Source organism: Xenopus tropicalis, chromosome 1 (assembly GCF_000004195.4).
Source record: "Xenopus tropicalis strain Nigerian chromosome 1, UCB_Xtro_10.0, whole genome shotgun sequence".
In the NCBI taxonomy this organism is placed as follows: Eukaryota; Metazoa; Chordata; class Amphibia; order Anura; family Pipidae; genus Xenopus; species Xenopus tropicalis.
Window position 1 is genome coordinate 153,106,251 of NC_030677.2, and position 16,046 is coordinate 153,122,296.

The following is a 16,046-nucleotide window of genomic DNA, read 5'->3' on the forward strand; positions in this document are numbered from 1 at the left end:
GTCATTTAGAAATAAAAAGCACACCATAAAAATCATGACAGTTTCTCTTTAGAGTTCATAGCAATGAACTCTATACAGGTAGCTTTGTTCTGTTCTCATGCCAAATATAATCCGGGAGGACTGGAATGTTTTGTGTTTGTAGGTAAGAGGGCTGTGGAGTTTACAACATACTGAATGCATGATGGGGATGAACAGCTGCATTGTGTCACTGTACGTAGTACAGTACAAACAATTCATGTTGGAGTGGTCATGATCATTTGCGTAAGCATGATATGTTTCCCTGTCTCCTTCCCTGCTTTACCCTGCCTGTGTGTGCTATACTCTGCCTGCCCTATGCTGCCTATGTGTGACACACTGTCAGCCCTACCCTGCCTTCGTGTGCCATATTCTGCCTGCTGTACACTGCCTTTGTGAGCCATACTATGCCTGCCCTATGCTGTCTGTGTGTTCCATACTCTGCTTGTTCTATATGTGCCATACGCTGCCTGCCCTATGCTGTCTGTGTGTTCCATACTCTGCCTGCCCTATGCTGCCTGTGTGTGCCATACTCTGCCTGCCCTATGATGCCTATGTGTGCCACACTCTGTCAGCCCTACCCTCCTGCTTTTGTGTGCCATACTCTGCCTGCCCTATGCTGCCTGTGTGTTCCATACTCTTCCTGTGCATGCTATACTCTGCCTGCCTTACAAAGCCTGTGTGTGCTATACTCTGCCTGCCCTATATGATAGTCAAAGCTCTTTTAATAACATGGGTGTGATTTTAAGTGGTGCGGTTAAAAAATGATTCCAATAAGTGCCAATGACCCCCTGGTTTTCCAAAGACAATCATTAATTATTGGCCCTGGGGGGCTGTTTGGTTTTGCTGAATCCCAGTCTGGATACGTGAACATACATATACAACTGGTAAATTAGAGGACATTATAGACAGATAGTGGGGGACCTTTTTTCCCTCACAGAAAAAAGATCAGCACACCAGAGGCCACCTGTTTAAACTAGAGTAACAGAACTTTCATTTAAAACAGTGTAGGTGTTTATTTATGGTGAGGGCAGTGAGGTTGTGGAATGCCCTGCCTAGTGATGGCAGATTCTGTTAATGCCTTTAAGAGGGGCTTGGATTATTTTTTGAACAAGTGTATTATTGAATGCTATAGTGATGTTAAGATCTACAGTTAGTTAGTTGGTATAGGTGTTGGTTTGTATGAGTATGTGTATATATGTGCACTTCAGTTCATTTGGAGAGGTTGAACTTAATAAACTTTGGTCCTTTTTCAATCCATATGGCACAGCTCATTTAACAGTTACTCTGCACCTGCCTGTGAAGATATATCGCAAATTCTATACCCATGTCACCCTAACATAGGCCTGTCCTTTTATAACTTTTTACTATGAGCATCAGGTCTCAGTCTCTATGAAATGAATGATTTTTCCCATATACACAACTTCCCAGCAAGGCTTTATTCATTCTTTTTAACCTATAGCAACATCAGGAAAGTTCAGGAAAACTGATTGTTTGGTGGCACAAGCTGCCATACCACTTGCTTGATTTTCAATTTAAAAAATGCTTTTTGTCCTCCAGATGTTACTCCATCTGTCCCTCTGTTCCACTTGTTGTTTACAGGTGCATGTACAAATTTCTGATGAGAAAGCACTTTGAATCCTATAGTCTGGTGGAATGTACAGGATTTGTCTTCTGCTGCCTAAAGTTTAGTTGGTTAAATGAATCCAAAATCTCCAGAATGCTTTTGTTTTTTGTCTCTGGCAATATTAGAAATGAGAATATACCCATACAGATGCAGAGAATTATGAAGAAAACAAAGCAGAAAGCACCCAATGCTGCCTGTGGAGAGAAATAAATACACCAATTGGAAGGAAGCAACATTTCACTAATCATGATAGCAGGTCTGGGATTCAAAATAAGCCCTGGAATTTCAAATTCACAGAGGCCCAAACAGACCCCCAACCAGCACAATAAATAGTGACTGTCTATGGCATCTTACAGCAGCCCCTCTGGCATTTGCCAGAATCCAAAGATTGCCAGTCCAGGCCCTCATAACAGTACTAACATGCCCTCCAAATAAGAGGAGTTTTAACACTGTTATTAGACTGTGTTCTTACATGGGACTTGGAGCTTTCTGGACCTGCCAAGTTCACTATTTTGGATTTTGCTCCTTCAGATCACCGGGAGCAACAAATCCCTATGGATGTAAATAGTTTTAATTTTCCATCATCCTCTTTCGGAAATCCATGGCAAAGGCATAGACTCTTCCTAGAACTGAGACTGCTTTTGTCCAATTGTCAGGTTCTTCATCAGGACATTTGGCCAGTGGACTGGGGGGAGGGGAATTTTGGTTGTAAGTTGAAATTATTGGCCGGCATGTTGGTCTGAGTTATGTTAATCTTTTATTGTGAAGTTTTTAATAAAAAAAAAAAACATAAAAACCCTACAAATAAGTCCTTTGTACTGGAAGGGCAGAAAGAATTCTACACGGGTGCACAGCTAAAGATCTGTAAATAACATCCCATCCACAGGTCTGACTAGAAAGCCTAGCATGATCCTGTGTTGACAACAAGTGGCACAGAGTCACTGCAATATCACTCTGTAATATAACACTGCAATATCACTACAACCTACAGCCATATTCTTCTTTTCCCAGGGTACCACAGCCATGTGACCTAAGCTCTTCATTCACACTTCATACTGCTGAGCTGCAAGTTGGAGTGATATCTACCCCCCCCCCCCCAAGCAGCCGATCAGCAGAACAATGGGAAGGGAGCAAGATAGCAGCTCCCAGCAGGTATCAGAATAGCACTCAACAGTAACAAATCCAAGTCCAGCCTGGGACTCCTCCAGTTACATGGGAGTAGGAGAAACAATAGGTTACCAGAAAGCAGTTCTAATGTGTAGTGCTGGCTCCTTCTGAAAGCTCAGACTCAGGCACAATGCATTAAGATGGCGACTACACACCAATATTACAACTAAAAAATACATTTGTTGGTTTAAGAATAAAATTTAAATAGTAGAGTGAATTATTTGCTATGTAAACAGTGTCATTTAGAAATAAAAAGCACACCATAAAAATCATGACAGTTTCTCTTTAGAGTTCATAGCAATGAACTCTATACAGGTAGCTTTGTTCTGTTCTCATGCCAAATATAATCCGGGAGGACTGGAATGTTTTGTGTTTGTAGGTAAGAGGGCTGTGGAGTTTACAACATACTGAATGCATGATGGGGATGAACAGCTTCCTGTGTAAATATTCCCTAGGCTGGAATGAGAATGCAAAGTAACATGGAAGAGGAGCAAACTGGAAATGAGTGAATCAGCAATTACATTCATCTCCAATAAGCCTCCAAAAAAATGGTGTGGAATCCTCCACTGTCCTTCTTGTGAACTTGAAGAGATTAGGAAATTGTTTTTTTGAGGGCACGTGTGGGTGTAGTGCCAGTGAGAAGGCTCAAGAAAAAGTATTGGTACTATGGGCCAATGTGCTGTAGTTATGCAGCTGCACTAGCGATGCGGCCCCCTCTGGACCTGCTCTGATGCTAAAATTGTAAGCATGGAGCAAGAGAGAGGGGGTGGCAGCAACCCCAGAATCACCGCTGCCAAGGATAATTGGGCTTCTGGACCTTGAGAAATACAGTGGCAGAAACAGACCTTTGGAATTCACTAAGGAATTCAAGGAAGGCCCCAAAAAAAAGTTGAAAATTCCAGCACCTTTCAACAGGTATACTATATAGACCAAAAAAATTGTAATTCCACTTTAAAAAGCCAAAGCCAATCAAAAAGCCAAAATTGAATCCATGTGATGCCATGTGAATTAGCATGACACCAAGTTCACACATATACTTTTATACACAACACTTTGGGGAGGTGAGTAATCCAAACCAAGCAGCACCCAATATTTACCAAATAGTGTTTTAGCATCAAATAAATAGTAACTGGAATAAAATTAAAATAAAAATGTTTTTCTGGGCCCCCCTCCTACACAAAATTGTGGTTGACCTGTGATGTGAACATAGGTGACCTGCAATTTCACACGTATTGTGGGTCACCCAGCCCCCCTTGCAGACCGCCTGTTTCCCAGGGCCCTCTGATGATGCCACTGATGATGAAGGTGATATGAGACGGTGCATTTTAATAGCAATTTCAAGCTCACATACTTCCATATCTTACCTCCATGAAAGGGAAGCTCCAAGCCAAGATAAACATTCCCAGCCAATTCAGAATTCCTATTAACATGTACGCAGCTGGTCTATATGACTGTACAAACATTTCAGTAGGGATGACACAGCTTACACCACCTGATGAAAATAAATAAATTATGCATGCATTATTCATCCAGACTTAGGTATGTTTTTTTTCTTAGGCTGCTTCTATTTTTATTCTTTTATTCTATAAATAAAGTATGTAATTATTAACACGTATTTATAAAGTGCCAACATATTCCGCAACGCTGTATAATAAATGGGTGTATATATTAAACATTAAAAAAGAAACACAGAAACAACCAATAACAAATACAAGAGGTAAAGAGGGCCCTGGCCAAAAAAGCTTACATATACAAGATTTATAAATATTCTGTAAATTATATCCTTATAATACACAAGAGCTTTACATACCCAGTACATTATAGACTTATACTGTAAGTGGTGCATGGTGATGTCATCAGTTATAATCGGTGCATAGAGATCATTTCTGTCACCCGACTTACCAAAACTTGTGAATTATAATATCCTTAAATTTTACATTTGGGGTACATTATTTACTATATAATTAGTGCTTTGTGATGTAATTTGTGTCACTGAAACGTGTGCATTATAGCAAATAATGTACCCACTTTTGTAAAATACAAGGATATTGGAGTTCTATGAACTGTACAAAAGCACATGCTTTTTTGCCTGGTATCTTTCTATGGTCAAGGAACTCCTAAGTGACTTATTATTATTATTAACATATATTTATAAAGCACCAACATATTCCGCAGCGCTGTACAATAAGTGGGTTTCATACATTGGACATACAGAGTAACATATAAAGCAATCAATAACCGATACAAGAGGTGAAGAGAGCCCTGCCCAAAAGAGCTTACAATCTACAAATAATCGTCTTAATACAGTATTTTATAATAGTGTGTACATGAGGTGTTTGCCCTGTAGCTACTTTTTAGGATGAAACTTGTTGGGCAAGTAGTCCCCAGTACTTTCCATTGATGGCCTGTGGTCAGTAGAAGGGTTTAAATTGTCACTCAAGAAACCCCATGTGACCCTGCCCTAAATCATCAATAAAACATATTAGGGCACATGTACACAAGTGTGGTGAACAAAGGGCAATTTCGAGCACAACTGCCATATTTTTATCCACAATGCAGAGTTTTTTACCAGAGCTTTTTTCAGTGTCACTGCAGGTCCAAATGGGCTATCGTACTGTGTCTACCGTAATTGTGTCCAATGTTCCAAAATTAATGCAACTGCTGGTGTGATTCAATGCAAATCAGATACTAGATATTTACAAAGACTACCTGGTGTCATTTTTGGTGTTTGCTGTGCATCCTATTATTAAAGTCCCGGTCGGCCCTGCACCCCCCAGTGCGACCCTGCTTCTATTATGGCTACGACTAGTTCTAGTAGGTATATATATGAAATCACATGCAAAGATTAAAGAAATCATCAAAAAATGGTGAATGAAGTTTCTATCAGACAAGGGAATTCCAGTTTTGACCATGTTTGGTCATTACACTGTAAACTGAGTAAAGCTGCTCCTTAGGCTCATAGCACATTCCAAATGCTATTTGAAGGTGGCAGGCAACATGTGGTGCTACTATGTAACTAAAAGGGAAGCATTCTGAGGCAATGAATGGCACTGAAGGTAGGTTCTGAATTGAATATTCATATACCAGCTCCTTGTAGGCCCCTGCCAAGAATTTTACCTATTAGAATGACCAGCATTATACTGCAGATAAAAAGCATGATAGTAGTAATGAGCAGGCAAACTCAAAGCCATGGGTTTACAATGGGTCGGAAGGATTTATCCCCCATCAGGTGGGAACTGGTTGCAAGTAAATCTTAACTTTGTGGGTTAGAGATATTGCTACAGACCACTCTGGACTTGCCTTCTGTGACCTTATAGTGGGTTTGGGGTTTGCTTCTGCTTTTTATACATCATTGATCACTACACGATACAGCAGCTCCTTTAGCAACCGTAACAAAGGCATAACGGATTGATAGCTGACAGGCCATTTATAGAAGATAATTTTAAGATCACAAGCAAAAATGTTAACACTGACCTGGTCCAAGGCCAAAACTGAGAGTGAAGATGAAGATAAGAGCAGAAGAAAAATAAGGCATCCAACTGTGCAAATCCTGTAAGGGAACAAAGTCAAATGCATTTGAACCTGAAAACAAAAATGAAGAGCAACAAGCACTCTTTAAGCTTGCGAAAAATGTTAGCTGCTGATCATAAAATGTGTTTATTGCAAAGACTAACTTTTTATATTTTCTATTATGGTGCTCTATCTTGCACCCAACAGGGAATATGCTGACCTTCAATACAGCAGCCAATTCTAATTATCTTTAAGGGACATGTAAGCCTCTTTAAAATCTTTAAACACCTGCCACTCTGGTTGTCCAAAGGTTAATAGTAAGGCTGCAGCATCCCCTTAATCACTTGGGATTCCTCCTCCACAGCTTACACACTAAGCCCCCTCGCTCAGGAGTTCACTTTGGCTATTGAGCATGCCCAGTTCTTCTCAGCTCAGATTACTAAACACTCCCTCCAGCCAATAAAGAGATGGCATTGTTGGTTCCCACATAAACTCTACTCTAGCTGCCTGCTCCTATTTTTTCACCTTACCTTCTCTCCTGAGCTCAGCTTAAGCATTACAGTGCTCAATCCAAGTAAAACATTTTTGTTTATCAAAAAGCCTCTGTAAGCCTACATTCTTCATTGCATGAACTTTACAGGGCACATGTGCTGTTTGCAGTTGTAAATGTCAGAGGGAAAATGGGCGCCGGGTCAAAGCTGCTATTTGTTTTAGGAAAATGTTAAGACCTTGGAAAAATAGAGGGGATATATGCAGTACAAATGAGCCCTTTGGGTGGGGGAGATGTGCCCAACGTGTATGCATGGTAGGAAAATGTAGGCTTTACATGTCCTTTAATTTGTACAGTTCACTTATGGCTACGGCACCACTGCATTTTTGTACCTATATATACTGGTGTGCTAATGGGATAAAAACTGCACTCATCACTGTGCATTACTCATAATATTATACTATGTACTTGGTAGGGGACCAAAATAAGTGTTAAGTACACCTTGCTTTCCCTGATGTGAGATGATGCCCACATCCTGCTAATGTGCTTTTAGTGATGTGTGGGTTGACCTGTAACTCGTCAGATGACCGGGATTACCCTTAGGTCAGGCGGGTTAGGGTTCAAATTCGGATCACCATTGGGTTGGATGTGACCATTGCGTGTCATACTTTAGAAGTACCCTCTTCCTTTGCTCCCAAAGTTTCCCTGTCTTGTAACCTAAGGTGCATGCAGAAATAGCTGAAAGAGTGGAAACATGCAGCAAGGATTGACTGCACGTCCTACATTGGCAACATTTTGTGGGTTAGGGTTAAGGATTGGTGGGTTAGGGTTGGGTTAAGGATTGGTGGGTTAGGGTTGGGTTAAGGATTGGTGGGTTAGGGTTGGGTTAAGGATTGGTGGGTTAGGGTTGGGTTAAGGATTGGTGGGTTAGGGTTGGGTTAAGGATTGGTGGGTTAGGGTTGGGTTAAGGATTGGTGGGTTAGGGTTGGGTTAAGGATTGGTGGGTTAGGGTTGGGTTAAGGATTTGTGGGTTAGGGTTGGGTTAAGGATTTGTGGGTTAGGGTTGGGTTAAGGATTGGTGGGTTAGGGTTGGGTTAAAGGAACAGTAACACCAAAAAATGAAAGTGTATAAAAGTAACTAAAATATAATGTGCTGCTGCCCTGCACTGGTAAAAGTTGTGTGTTTACTTCAGAAAGACTACTATAATTTATATAAATAAGCTGCTATGTAGCCATGGAGGCAGCCATTCAAAGGAGAAAAGGCACAGGCACATAGCAGATAACAGATAAAACACTATTGTATTCTACAGAACTTATCTGTTATCTGCTATGTAACCTGTGCCTTTTCACCTTTTTTCCAGCTTGAATGGCTGCCCCCGTGGCTACACAGCAGCTTATTATATAAATTATAGTAGTGTTACTGTAGCAAACACACCAGTTTTACCAGTGCAGGGCAACAGTGCATTATATATTTATTACTTTAAAGCTCTTTCATTTTTTGGTGTTACTGTTCCTTTAAGGATTGGTGGGTTAGGGTTGGGTTTAGTATTTGTGGGTTAGGGTTGGGTTTAGTATTTGTGGGTTATGGTTGGGTTTAGTATTTGTGGGTTTGGGTTAAGGATTTTTGGGTTAGGGTTGGGTTAAGGATTTGTGGGTTAGGGTTGGGTTAAAGATTTGTGAGTTAGGGTTGGGTTAAGGATTTGTGAGTTAGGGTCGGGTACAGGTTGAGTTTTTCCTGACCCGCACATAACTTGTGCTGGCCCCTCTTGTAAGCAGTGCTGGGTGCAAATATCTGCTCTCCATTCCTGAACAATTTACAGGTGAGCAGTTGCACTGTGGACTTACTGCCTGTTTGTTGCACCTTGCCCCACCTCCAGTACAGCAGCCCTTCCACCTGGAATCAGTTTAGCAGGTGATAGATGGTGCTGCTGGAACTTACCTGAAGAGATAGTGTAGCAGTGAGAAGTGAAAGTGTCAGTGTTATGACTCCATAATTTATCCAGAGTAGGGGCTTTCTTCCCATTCGATCAATAACAAATCCCTGTGATTATAAGCAGAAGGTGAGAATATACAATGGAAAGCAGACTAACAAATGTTACTACTATTGTATAATATAAATAGTAATTATTACATAAACCACTGCTAATCTTACACAACTGTGTGCATTATCTTATTGAGTCCAGGTTCCATAGAGCTTACTCTCACTTACTCTCAGTGCTTAGTGCCTGAGTAACTCAAGGTGAAATCCTTGGCTCCTAATAGTAGCTTTGTATTCTAGATATTAGGAACTCAAAAAGCATCTGCTAACATTGTGCCTATTGTGCCTCATATATTGATATTGGTGGTCTCATTTGATGTGTATTGAACTTTAGGACTGCAGGTTGAACAGACATTAATGATGCATCAGGAATGGAAAAGAATGGTGTGTGTGTAGATGCAAAATTGGTACACGTTATTATAGCTCAAGGGGGCCCTCTAGTGTTTTAATATATAATCAATTGTTTAGATCTTTAATACTTTTTAAACCTCCAACCAGTACATTAAAGCAAGGAGCGCAGCACCAGAAGGCATTAGTATGAAACATTGCACTGTGTCAAACACAAAGGATTGCATCCTGTAAACATATATAACAGCACAAATAAATGTCATTGAGCTAAAAACTTGTCACATATTTTCTCCCCTAGATAGTTGCCATAGTTTTGACTCTCTTACCCTGGGAAGCAGAAATGCTTAAACTGCAATTAATATTGTGATAACCATGATTAATGGTGTGACTATTATACAGGAGACCCTGTAATCACAGGGGGACCTGGACTGTGGGGTCTACTATATGGTAATACCCCTCCCCTGCCCCTTCTGCAGCTAGCATTGCTGCCAACTCCAAATACGAACAAGCAAGTGGGTGGCTTGGTGGGCAAGGTTGGTGAGACTGTGTGTGCTAGGCCCCTCTAATAGTTATTTTGGAGTTGGCCTCTGCCTGTTCATGTTACTCCACCGATGGCTATTAAGAATGATTCCCTATGCAAGGTGTTCTGCAGTGCAGTTTTTAATTCTGTGTTTCTTTTAACTTAGTTTTCTTGGTGCCCAGCAACAATATGAATATTTTGTTCATATGTTGCCAGTCATGCCCCTGTGGCAGTGAATGCATGCCAGGATAATCAGCCACCCCAGAACTATGCTACGCATATCCAATATATCTGTATCTATGCTCTATATCTCAGATATAATGTGCAAAACTTACACAGAGTACCGTAGTTAATGCCTCAGTAACTCCAATTCCAAGTGAGATGAATGGAATCTGTCTGTCTGGAATGCCAGCATTCCGGAACACATCATAGGCATAGAAGTATACCTGATAGGGTAAAAGGAAAGCAGGATTCTTTCTGGTAAGAGAATCTCTAAACATGTCACCTACACATTGATATATCTTTTACTTTAAACTGAATAGGTAATATGAGCCTAAAAGAAATGCTCTCACTGATATCTGTAATGCACTTTTGTTCTAAGGTAGCTTACAGTACCACATTGATGCCAGTAAGCTGAATGGCGCCACACGTCAGAACAATCGAAATCATCTGCCAGCGCACACAGCGCTTCTTCAGGAGATCCATCACACCTTTCCTCTGCTCTCCTTCTAATGAATTCTTTTCAGCCAGCATATCGTCCATCTCTGCCACATGATCTCCTGCACCCCACAGCTGCTGCATAGCTGACAAAATAACAGAGAGAGGATCTCCTATATTTATAAAGTAAATGCTTAATGCAAATAAGCGATATGGGTTAATAAGGGCCAAGTGTAGAATAATGACCAATTTTGTGTCACCATATAGATGGTATCAGTAACATAATGAAGATGAATGTTGGATAATCCTGATGTACAAGTGCTATGCACTTGAGGATGTGTTAATATTGTGGGTATGTATATGCAGCCAAATGTAAACAATTTGTTAAACAGACACTAAGTTAAGTAAATTATTGCCTTGATATGGGTATGTTTGAATCATTCTTGAATAACGTTTTAAGTGTTCTTTTAACCCCTCAAATGTCAACATATATAAACTTGCTCACAGTGGTCAACTTTATATATTAATTTTCTATTTTTAGTGGTTTCTCAGACATTAACAGGTTTAAACTGTCAGCAACCCTAATTGTCTGCCTGCATAAAGCCAAAAAGCCTGGAATTATCAGTCTAAAACTGCTAATATAGTAGCACTTTGTATCTTTTTCTTTAGGATTATGGCACAAATTTACCTGAAGCAAGCTGCGGGAGGGAGACTGGCAGATCAGTGGAGCACCCAGCTGAGATTAGGTCTGGGCCACCGGCTTTTCTCCAGGTGCTCCAGCAGCCAAGTCTAATGCTGTCCCTGTATACCATCAACCTTAGATTTCAGATTGTGTCCTATTATCCCCTAACGGTTTTTTGGAATCTCTTCAGCTATACAATTCCTTAACTTTCTTATTATCTGGCATTGTTCCCAGTCATGTTTATTCTTGCTCTTTTTTTCTTGACTTTTCTATTTCCTTGTGTCCCCACGCCCTACTTTTTGGTGCTTCATTTTCAGTTGTCATTGTTTTTACCTTCTACTTATTTCCTCTTTTCTCATACTAGTTTCTCCAAATATATATTTGTTATATATATGTTAAGAAGCATGATGCTAAAACATAAGTGAGCTATTTATTTCTGTGGATAGGGAAGCCTGTCTTTATGACTAGTTAATATTTCATATTTCTTGCTTTAAATGAATCTCCATTATTCAGTGATGGGAACTGCCAAATGCTTACTGAAGTATTATAAAATAAATGTACAGTGCATTCCGGCAGAATATGAAATCCATTAAATATCAACCTTGGTTCTGATCAATAATTTCCAAACATTGCTTTGCACCTTTTAGACAGCCTTCCTTGTTGTCTTTATCAATGAGGAGATAACGAGGGGACTCTGGGAAGAAGGGCAGTGTCAGCAACTGGACAAGAGCAGGTACTGCACTGAAAGACATAAGATAGGGCCACAGAGCCTCAGAACCCAGGAATTCCCTGTCAAAGAGATGAAATGTGTCATACAAAGCAAAAATAACAGGGAGACATACACTGTCAGGCACTTATACAAGATTAGTTACTTACCTCAGACCCACAACAAAACCCATCAACTTCCCTAAGGCAATGAATAAAGACACTGTTACAGAAATCCCTCTGAGTTTCTTGGGGGCGCACTCACCGATATACATTGTGTGCAAATTCAGACTTACACCTGGAGAAACACATTTCATATGTTGACAGAAATGCACATATTTGCACATATACAGAATGCTCTTAGAATACAAATAATTCCAAAGAAAAAATGGAAAGGGGATCAATAAGGTGTCCATTTGGAGTCTATAAGGATGGAAGATGTGTGAAAACCCTTAAACCCTTAATTACAGGTAATCCATTTGTGTGGAAGAAAATTATGGCATTTGTAGAGGTAAAAAAAAAAACATGTAAAATGATGGAATGGAGCTGGATAAATGCATCATAAGGGATTTTTTTTGTACACTAATGGCCATTTCCTGTCATTTGGCCCATTAAATGGTTAAATATGCAGTAGATTTTGCTGCTGTTATTTAATTCAGAAAGTCAGTAATTTTTGCTTTATAAACAGTGCAATCAGATACTGTATATCCACCAGCTCTCCCCTTTTAAAGTACTTGATCCCAACTAAGATGTAATTAATACTTATTTTAGGCAAAACAAGCCTATTGGGTTTATTCAATATTTAAATGATTTTTAGCAGACTTAAGTTATGGAAAGATCTCTTATCCGGAAAACCCCATTCTGGATAACAGGTCCCATACCTGTATTTGTATTTAAGTCCCCTCCCTCCAATGTGGTTTAGTTACTTCAATCCCAAACCATTGTAATCCTTTTGAAGATGAATGAAATCCAACATATTCAGAAACCAACCCACTACACTACATAAGAAATGCACTAAGCAACCAGAAGATGACCAGGCCCAATAATGGATAAACCCAGTTCAGAAAATAAAGAAAGTGTACATTTATTATAATAAATAGGCGAGAGTCCAACCCCTGCTTCTCCCCCCTCTTCTGTACAAATGTTATTCCTTCTCTCTCTACTTTTCCCCCTACATGTTTTATATGTAAATGATTTTGTCATAAAACAATTAATAAACACAAAGTTAAAAAAAAAAAAAAAAGTTTTTCATACCCCTTACAAATATTCTTTTTCTAACCCTGTTAGTTTTAGCTACATATGCGAGGCCACATGGGCACTCCACTACATAGATAACAGTTGAATCGCATTTAATAATCTCCTGAATTTGAAAATTTTCTTCAGTATTAAAACTCTTAACCTTCTGACTATACCAACATACTTTGCAAAGGCTGTACAGGGAAAAAGCCTTTTTTTTTTTACAGCTGGTTTAAAATAAGTATGGGATTTGATTTGGCTATTTCTGATATAGATTTAAAATTCATTATATAATTTTCAATTACGGTAGCCCTCTTACAAAATAAAGTAAGGCCTGTTCCCCTTTGTTCCAAATAACAATATCATCATCAATACATCTTTTCCATAGGGACAGGCCCGCAAAAAGAGCCCTGATGTGATAAATTCTTCTCTCTAAAAAAGGTGATTGTGGGGATGCCTTATCTCCTGGCTTTTTGTTATCACTTTATTTTTGTCAATGGATGCATTAACTTAATTTCCAGTTCCCTTTTATATTCCTGCCTATGTCTGTAAGAGTTATTTCCTGTATATCCTATCTTTCCTTATCTCCCTCCTTTATGCCTAAATAATTCTCTTTATCTCACAGGGTGTACTAGCTTATAAGATTTGCTGCACTATAATTCACTTTATTTTTCATCTTGTTTTCCCTACATGCTCTCTTTTTCCATTTTATCAGGAGCCAACTGACCTGTCTGTTTTTGGAGTGTGGAAGGAGACTGGAGTATCTGGAGGAAACACACACTGACACAGGGAGAACATCTTCATACAAATAGGGCCCCATTGGAATCAAACCTGCCCAGTGCTATAACGCAGCAATGCTAACCAGTAAGCCACAATGAGCTTCTTCTATCACCTCTATTTCTGTCATTATAAATCAGGAGTTGGTTATTTGTAGATGATTTAACAGGTAGGTACAGGGAATGTTGAAAGTCTAGTAAGAACAGCATCCTATGTGTGCACAGTTTAGTATAAAACAATGGAAACTACCATGCAATTAAAGCAGCAGATAAAGCACAAACAGAGTACACATTCTGTTTAATTGTATCTTGCACAAAACATCTATATCTATCTATGTGCTTCTTAACCTTATTGTCAAATAAAGGCAAAGAATCAGCTTTATTTTAATTAGTATTTCCTACTGTAAGGAAAAACTTAACTTATAAACTTAGCCCATTCTAAACAGCAATGAGACCAAATTTTGGGTCCTGACCCATAAGCAAAGAATCTATATAGTAATCGTTTTACATTTAACTTTTATATAATTAACCCATATTGGGCAAATGTCATTTGTGCACAAATAGTAACCCTGTTAGGAGTATATGGAATCTCACCTCCTTCAACATTTAATCAGCCATTTATGCACAGGAATAATGGAATTGCCAGAACTTCTGCTCTATACCTGTATTTACCCCATACAGGAACCTTCCTACTATAATCATCTCAAATGACTGTGCAACTGGGCTCAGCATCATGAGAGCAGCACCCAACAAAGCAAAGACATTATTGTAGAGTTGAGTCTTCTTCCTGCGAAAGAGGATAAAATATAAAGTAGAATTAGACTAAACAGTTAGTAATTAATTTGTATGTACATAATAAATATAGCCCATCAGATGTGCAACCCAAACGGTTATTTATTATGTAAGCACAAGACTCTTTACCTTCCAAATGAGACAGACAAGTATCCAACGATTAAGGATCCCATCAATCCACCAATGCTGTACACAGACACAATGAAAGACCAGAATAAAGTGATTTTATCTGGGTGTAGTGGAGAGCCATAACGATGCTGCCACGTGTCGTTGATAAATTTCTGGATATACTAAGGTGCCAAAATAAGAAAGAGCAGAAAAATAATAGGACACATCTTTGGAGCTAAAATTAGGCATAAGGATTTCATACCTATCTGGTATCCTAGGTGTTTGGAAGGTGACATCATTGTCTTTTGGGACATTAACTTATTAGGCAGATGTAGCTTAATAAATGAATCTTCCATTCAATAAGTTGTATTGTTCATGAGAGAATAATATTGGAACTCACTGCACATTAAGTGGTCAATTGTCTGCTAAAATTTATCTTTGGAACTCCTTCTCCACTTACTGGCACTATGTGTAAACTGAGGCAGATCTGATATTTAAAATTAGACTGTTGAGCAGTAAGGGTGAAGACACATTGAGCAACTAGTAGCAGCTACTTTTTCATGGCTATTAAACTCCAGAAAATACCTTGCTATGGACAATACTGAGCTCTAGTAGTTTTGTATGTCTTCACCCTAATAGTACTTGCCTTTAGCTGATAGTTGGTCTGTTTTCTTTTGTTAACTATAATAATTTTTACTGAGGGTGGCTAAATTCTAGTGATATAAATTATTATAGTAAGCAACACAGTCAATCAAAATGTGTTATGAACAGTCAACGTTACAGCTGCATTGCGCATCTAGATACTTCAAAGTGAGGCCCTATAAAATATTAGAATCTTACCTCTGCTGGTGAGTTGATGAGAGATATATGTAGTCCATACTGAAAGGTTCCACCGATGCCAAGAACCAGACATAGCAATGTGAGGTTTAGAGTGAGCTTCTGTGGAAAAACCACAACCCATATTTTTTCAGTTTAATTTGAGGGGTTTATTTTTACGGGAGACAAAATATTCACAAGTGAGACAGGACTTACCCCACTATGAACCTGAGAGTTCATGGATAAAGAGAAAATAGTGAGTGCAAATGAGGATCCTTATACCCTGTTTATAAGGATATCCAGAGATGGCCAGAGACACTCCTTCTCTTGCTTATTAACCTCTGGCTTCTTATTACCTGTGTATCTGCAATACAGACGTTTATAGCCCATGTTAGATAGTAACTTCTTGTGACTGCTCTCCTTACTATCCTAAAAAAAATTGCTGCTCCCTTCTAAATATGATATACTGATCTGTGCAAAGAGGAAAAAAAAAAAAGAAATAAGTATTTCCACTTAAAGGAACGATATACCACATACCTCCTATGGTCACAATTAAGGC

The 16,046-nt window shown here is 39.1% G+C and overlaps 1 protein-coding gene across 1 annotated transcript; it reads right to left on the reverse strand.

Moving 5' to 3' along the window:
* Positions 1-1,439: 1,439 nt before the first annotated feature.
* slc2a11.2 (solute carrier family 2 member 11 gene 2) lies at positions 1,440-15,727 on the reverse strand. The gene is given in 12 exon segments (NM_001352227.1): positions 1,440-1,836; positions 4,174-4,301; positions 6,284-6,359; positions 8,749-8,850; positions 10,051-10,161; positions 10,331-10,518; positions 11,695-11,843; positions 11,931-12,057; positions 14,434-14,558; positions 14,693-14,853; positions 15,512-15,610; positions 15,704-15,727. Coding segments are annotated over 12 exon segments (1,470 nt in total). The 3' UTR covers positions 1,440-1,656.
* Positions 15,728-16,046: the final 319 nt, after the last annotated feature.